This window comes from Vigna umbellata, chromosome 10, assembly GCF_029865625.1.
Source record: "Vigna umbellata cultivar VRB3 chromosome 10, Vumbellata_1.0, whole genome shotgun sequence".
Taxonomy (NCBI): Eukaryota; Viridiplantae; Streptophyta; class Magnoliopsida; order Fabales; family Fabaceae; genus Vigna; species Vigna umbellata.
Genome location: NC_142174.1, coordinates 10,173,155 through 10,179,769, shown reverse-complemented (window position 1 = coordinate 10,179,769; position 6,615 = coordinate 10,173,155). Strand labels below are relative to the sequence as shown.

The following is a 6,615-nucleotide window of genomic DNA, read 5'->3' as shown; positions in this document are numbered from 1 at the left end:
ATATATATATATATTGTAATTTTAATTTTTAGAAAAATGATTTAATTAGTACTTTTAATAATAAAAGAATAAATATGAATGTGGATACAAATATACTCGTTTTATCTAGAAACGAGAATGAGACAAAAAAAAAATTATATCTAATTAATTTTTATTTAGAAGATATAAATATCATATAATTAAACTTGTACTATTCGGCTTGATCCTACCTATTGTAGAATGATATTTTATTAATTTTAATTTGATTTAACAAGAGTTAAAAAAATCACTACGGTCTAAAAAAAAAAAATTATGTTATAATTGTTTATCTATTTGAATGTCTTCTTTACTTTGGTTTAAGTTCATTTTGATATGGTTTTAAAAGAACTATTATAGTTAAACATAACCTAACATTACAAAATAAATTGTGTAAACCTAAAATATAATTCATAAAAATTTAAAATATTTATTTATTGTGAATTTTAATATACTCCTAGAATCTTCAACACCAAATTCTTCCAAATTAAAAATGCAGAAGAATAATCTTTAAGACAAAAGCAATTTGTCTATCTGTTAGGTTATGCGAATTTGAATGTGTTATCACAAACTATGTTCCCTCTCACACATTACATTACAATTGATTGGGACCTTTTCAAACCAATAATAAACGCCTATGCAATTAATCGTTTGGACCATCTTCTAAGAACTCAATATCATTTATGATTTAAATTAGCAATAATGAAAAGGATTCTTCTTAATTTTTTATTTCATAGGTCAAACAAAATTGCTAAAAACAATTAATAGGCTATTTGTAATATTATTTATAGTGTTTTCGATTGTCTAAGACGTCTTTCTTTTTGTAGCACTCGAAAATATTTTAATAATATATTTTAAAATGAATAGAAAAAATAAATTTTGCAAATAAAAATTATATATTTATTTATTACAAAATTTTTAAATTTTTAAAATATTTTTTCTTTTATTTAAAACACATTTTTATGTAAAATCTTTGTTAGGTTATACTTACATGGACTAAGTAAAGAATAAATTTCTTTAGAACAATCAAATATTAGTTTTGGTAAGTATAATAAATCTTATTTATGTTTGAGTTTTTATTTCTTCTCTTATTTGAAATATATTAAAAGAAGGTGTTGTCACTATAGGATTAAATTTCTCAAACCTTACTTGGATATTTCAATATCCTAAATGTATCTATCTGTAACCAAAAAAGATAGCATGATCATCACTTTGTTCAACTTCAAATATCCTAAATGTATCTATCTATCTGTAACCAAAAACGAAAGCATTGTTTTCAGAAATAACCAGAAAATGAATGTAGGAAGAAAAGAAAAAGTAAAGTCAGTGACAGATCTCTGGAATTAACTTCTAAACAAAATTCATAAGCATAACAACAGACTGCATAATTTAAGTCAATCCATTAGTAGCATCAAGATGTAGAATCATTATATATATATATGGAGAGAGAAACTAATTTAAATGAAGAAATTGGTGACTGAATGATGTGAGAAAAAGAATGAGGTATCAAGGAAACTGGAATGAACCACCAATCTGATTAGAACCAGCAGGAGGGTTGATGGCAACCCAGAGGAGAGAAATTGTGATGGAAATTAGGCCTGACCATACAAAAACTATGGTAGGTGTTCTTCCTCTTCTTCCCATCAAACCTTTTGCAAAGGGATAGAGATGAGCCAAGACCCAAAAACTGAAGAACACACCACCCAGTAGACGGCTCCATTGTGGTATCACACTGTAAATGGTTCTGCTAACTCCAACTGCTATTCCTATCAGGTTAACCATCATAATTGTGATAGGTGGTATCATGAGGGATGTCCATTTCACAACATACAGATCAGCAAATTCATCATCTACATCATCGCCACCTGACTTTGATGTCAAGGTGAATGAGATTTCAATTCCTGCTATGACTTTCAGCAATCCTTGCAGCACAGCAGCAAGATGAGCACTTGTCCCTCCAATCAGCCAGAACTGCTCATTTCTCCACCATTCTTCCAGCTCAATCCCTGACCACTTAATCTCAAGCACTGCAAGTATGCACAGAGTCACGGTGATTCCTAAGAGGTATGATAGAAAAGTGACATTCAGGGTCTGCACGATGAACTGCCCAGAGAAAAGGGACAACGCAGGAAGGAAGCAGTAGACAATCAGAAATATGGATGTGAAAGGGTAGATTCCAACATTCAGATATGCAATTCTTTGAAGAATTTTCATTCTTGGGCTGGCCAGCAAAGCATTGTTTCTTGAGAAGAATATCTCAACTGAGCCAGTAGCCCATCTGAGAACTTGATGCAACCTGTCAGTGAGATTGATGGGAGCAGTTCCACGGAAGGCATCACGTTTGGTCACACAGTAAACTGATTTCCATCCTCTATTGTGCATCCTATACCCTGTCACCACATCCTCTGTCACAGAGCCATAGATCCACCCGACACGGTTTCCCCACTCGGTCTTGTCCTCGTACCAACAGGAGATGACACTGATGGCCTCTGCCACTGTCGACGCATCGAGAAGATCACGGGGGATGGTGAGAGCGCCGGGTGGACGTCCGTTTTTCACGGCAGGGTGATCGGCCAGTGGTCGGCCTTGGAATTCAGCCACAGGAATAGAGTCAATAAGGAAAGTTGAGTTTCCAAATTTCTTCGGGAACAGTGATAGATTCATTTCCTCCTCATCAGAATCACCCATCCTCAATGCCCGGCTCTCTTCTGGGGTGCTTGCCATTGATGCATGTTTCTTCTGACGACCAAAGCAACAATTACAACAACCTGTGTGGTGCTCTTTGGAACGGGGTGGGTCAAAACCATATAGTGCAATCCGTCTGAAAAGGCACCCTGTTCCCACATACACCGGCCCTTGAAGTCCATCAAGGGCTCTCATGTTGACATCAAAGAAGACAGTATTGTGATTGGCATATCTATCAGAGGGATCAATCCCTTCAAACCTTTGGGGGAACTGGACGTAGCAAAGGCGATCGCCTCCACGATCCATCATAAAGCACATGCCTTCCCTCATTGCCTTTGAGTTGTAGATATAGTGATCACAGTCAAGATTGAGAATAAATGGACCATTAGACATGATTGCCGATGCTCGAACCAAGGCATTCATGGCGCCAGCTTTCTTGTTGTGATCATAGCCCGGTCGCTTCTCTCGAGAAACATAAACAAGAAGGGGAAGACGTATATCAACATCAGTTAGGTCTATGAGACTTGTATCATCTGCATTTCCGGGGAGAGGTTCATCGCTAGGAGGCTTCAACATCACCTGCATTATTATCAGAAAACACAATTCATCATACTTAACTCAATAACACTGGTTTGACACTTGAATAAAACATTAGAAGGACCTATTTAGTACCTGAATTATACCAGCATGGTCACCCTTAGAATGCTCGGATGTAGGACTCAACCAAGTTCCTGGCCAATGTGTTCCATCAGCCATCCATGTTGCTTTAGGAATCTTTACCGTTTCTTGAGGTTCATCTCCCCTATTTTGTCTCTGAACTTTCATGGCCTTGATTTCCTCTCTTGCATGATAGGCATCAGATCGGCGCCGAATAGATTCCGGCAGACCATTGATCCTAACCTTAAATTCATCATACTCACGCTTTATTCGCCTTCGATCCTTGACAAAATCAGGCCGCACTTTGTTTTTGTAAGGGTCTCTTTTCAAGTTGAAGTATGATTCAGGATTCCTAGGCTCTATATCATGTTTACGGCAGAAGGGAACCCATGAATTAGCAAAGCTAGCAGCTTCAGCCATTGCCTCAAAAGTTAGGAGCGCACCTCCATCATCAGAAACATAACAAGAAAGCTTCTCCACAGGGTAATCAGCAGCTAAAATAGACAGGATAGTGTTTGCAGTTACGAGAGGAGGTTCTTTCTCAGGATCTGCAGTAGAAACAAATATATCTATTCCTGGAAGATCAGATTTTCCAGTTGGATTGTTAGGGGTGGGTGTTTCAAATTTCTCCTTTAGAACATTAAGATCTGTGGAGCGATTCACTGGGCATAGTTTGGGCAGTTGATCCAGAAGCCAGGAAAAAGCAAACCATATCTCACAAACAACAGACATGCCCCATAGCCATACTGCATCAGTATTTTGGTGTTTGACCCTCCATGCCAAGAACAGTGCCAAGACAACCAAACGAATAAAAATGATAAGACTGCAAACAGACACAACGAACAATAAATTAGTCAAATTTAAGAGTAAAACAAACAAGGAGCGATATTTTACCAGGAAAAAATTATTTAAGAGTAAAGACTGTATACCGATATGGACTCAAAATAGCAGCAGGTATCTTCAGTTTCCTAGTAAGTGGTCTCCAAGGCCTGTTCATCAATTCAGTTGGCTCAACAACATCATCCTCTATTTCATTTCCAAAACCTCCTTCCTTTGGCCATATAGCATTACCATAGCCATAGGTCCCCTTTGTTTCAAAGAGCCACCGGTTATGATCAAAGTCTCCAGTTTGGCTCCTCATTAGCATTGATTTCGTTGACTTCATCAAGGACAATCTCTTCTCCATTTTAGACATTCCACCAGGTGGAGGAAGTGGAAGAGGACGTCCATTATCTACAGCCACTTCATCTAATTCTGTGTTCTTATACTGTTCCTTGCATCCTGGGCAAATACCACCTCCTGTTTTCACTGCATCTATATAACAATCTCTACATATCTTAAAATCACACTCACAGGGAAGAATATCAGCACCACGTTCGTCACTCATCACCTTAGAATCACAACCAGGAACTGCACATGAAGACCCTTTTGCACCAGCCATCTGTGGATGATTTGCTTCAGATTCTATCACCTTATCCATCAGATGGGCACGAGTAACGCTGTTGAATCCACCTGTGAAAAGTGAATTTGACACATATTGCTCCTCAACTTTCTGGGAGATTGATGGATCCATAGGTTGGTTATCTGGGGTGGCTGGTATATGCACTGTATAATTCATGAAGTCTGTGCTCCCTATTTCACTGTCAAGATCATCTCTAGAGTAACTCACATAGCGACCTGAGGAAGTTCTCCGCCCAAATTGTACACTTGGAGGTAAAGGAGGCTTCTGGCCATCAGCTGCATCAGATGATGTTGATATAGATGATCGGCTTGCTCTAAACAATTTTGATGACATATTTGACTACAGAACTGATTATAATATCCTGAAAATCAGAAATTTACTGAATCAGAACTTCATCAAAAGCTATAGATAATTTTCAATTCACAAGAAACACTGAGACCAAATATCAAACATGAATCTTAATCCATAGCTAAGAGTGCTGTGACAGAGAAAGACCGAGAAAAAATTGTATATTATTCAAGTATCAAACAGACAACTGAAACAAGTATAAGCTTTTGAATATTTGTTCTCCTTTGGTGAAAACTCATGTATATTTTCTTATAAGCAAAATATAATCTATGACCCCATTACAATAAACACCTTTCTGATCAAACAAGTAAAACGCTGGCTGGATCTCAATAAAATCTTGAAGATTGATCAGATAATTTCAACAGGTCCACACAAATATCAGAAACAAAAGCGAAACCCGAAAAATGCGAACTTTTGTGAGGGAATAGAAAAGAAGTTGAAAAGATAAAAGACCACATATTCACTGGAATCTACAGAGATGCAGAGACTCAACCCATTGGCATTTTTTCCATAAACCCCCCACTAGAAGATCCAAAAATGTTCTGTTTTTTTTTTCACTCAAAACAAAACCAACCCGAAGAGATTACGAGCTCCAAGTTGTACAGAAGCCATCTTCACACAAAAGCAAAAACACGAACCCCTTTGACACTGCTGTCCCTAATCAGCAGCAGCAACCACATTAACAAGTCAGCCAAAGTTGGTAAACCCCTTTGACTTCCCTGCTTCGGTGAACTCACAAACAATCATAAATCTAAAAAAGCTCAGACTTTTATTTATGCCCAATTCACAATTTCTAAGCTTTCTCATTTTCTTAACCTCAGCCATCACTCATACAGAAAGACTCCTCAGGTAAAGCTTGAACCTTGAAGTAGAAAAACAACCATGAATGCGTGTTACACAAAAGGGGTGGTGCAAAGGATGAAAAACGAAGATTACCTCTTTACTTAGTTTCAGATCTGTGTATTGTGAATTTACCAGAAAGCCATGAGAAAAGAAGAGAAGAGATGAGTTTGAATTTGAATCTGATAGAAAGCTTAAAAGTTATAAAGTATTGAACTTGCTCTCCAACTGTCACCCTTGTAGGCTTCAAAATACAAACAAATAAACGCGCTTACACGACACTATCACACGCAATTTAGACAGAGCAAAGACAGAAGCAGAATCAGTCATCACCAAAACATGTTTTATATCTTTTATTTTGTTTTCTCGGATCTTATTTTATATAAAATATGACATTTTCTGTAATTAATAACATTCGTATTGCAAATCACAAAAGGTTATTTATTTATTTTTGTTTATTTTAGGTATATTAGAATAAAATAAAATAAAATATATTTAATGATTTAAATTACATTAATTTCATTTAATGATTTGTATTAATTTTAAGAAAAATATTTTTTAACAATTTTTTTTATAACGTGGTGACCTGTGGTCTGTTTTAAATATTT

The 6,615-nt window shown here is 36.4% G+C and overlaps 1 protein-coding gene across 2 annotated transcripts; it reads right to left on the bottom strand.

Moving 5' to 3' along the window:
• Positions 1-1,328: 1,328 nt before the first annotated feature.
• On the bottom strand, positions 1,329-6,300 carry LOC124846422 (cellulose synthase-like protein D2). 2 transcript variants are annotated; one of them, XM_047323679.2, is made up of 4 exons: positions 6,104-6,300; positions 4,287-5,180; positions 3,373-4,180; positions 1,329-3,279 (listed from the first exon to the last, which is right to left on the bottom strand). In XM_047323679.2, the coding sequence occupies exons 2-4, from the start codon at positions 5,150-5,152 to the stop codon at positions 1,522-1,524; spliced, it is 3,432 nt and encodes a 1,143-aa protein (XP_047179635.2). In that variant the 5' UTR covers positions 5,153-5,180; positions 6,104-6,300; the 3' UTR covers positions 1,329-1,521. The 2 variants fall into 2 exon arrangements, with proteins under 2 accessions (XP_047179635.2, XP_087956949.1); XM_088100823.1 differs by lacking the exon at positions 6,104-6,300 and adding an exon at positions 5,742-6,068.
• Positions 6,301-6,615: the final 315 nt, after the last annotated feature.

Coding starts and splice junctions, on each gene's coding strand:
- LOC124846422 (XM_047323679.2), bottom strand. CDS start 5,152: ATGTCATCAAAATTGTTTAGAGCAAGCCGATCATCTATATCAACATCA. Junction 4,181..4,286: donor GCTATTTTGAGTCCATATCG/GTATACAGTCTT, acceptor GTCTGTTTGCAG/TCTTATCATTTTTATTCGTT. Junction 3,280..3,372: donor ACCATGCTGGTATAATTCAG/GTACTAAATAGG, acceptor ATAATAATGCAG/GTGATGTTGAAGCCTCCTAG.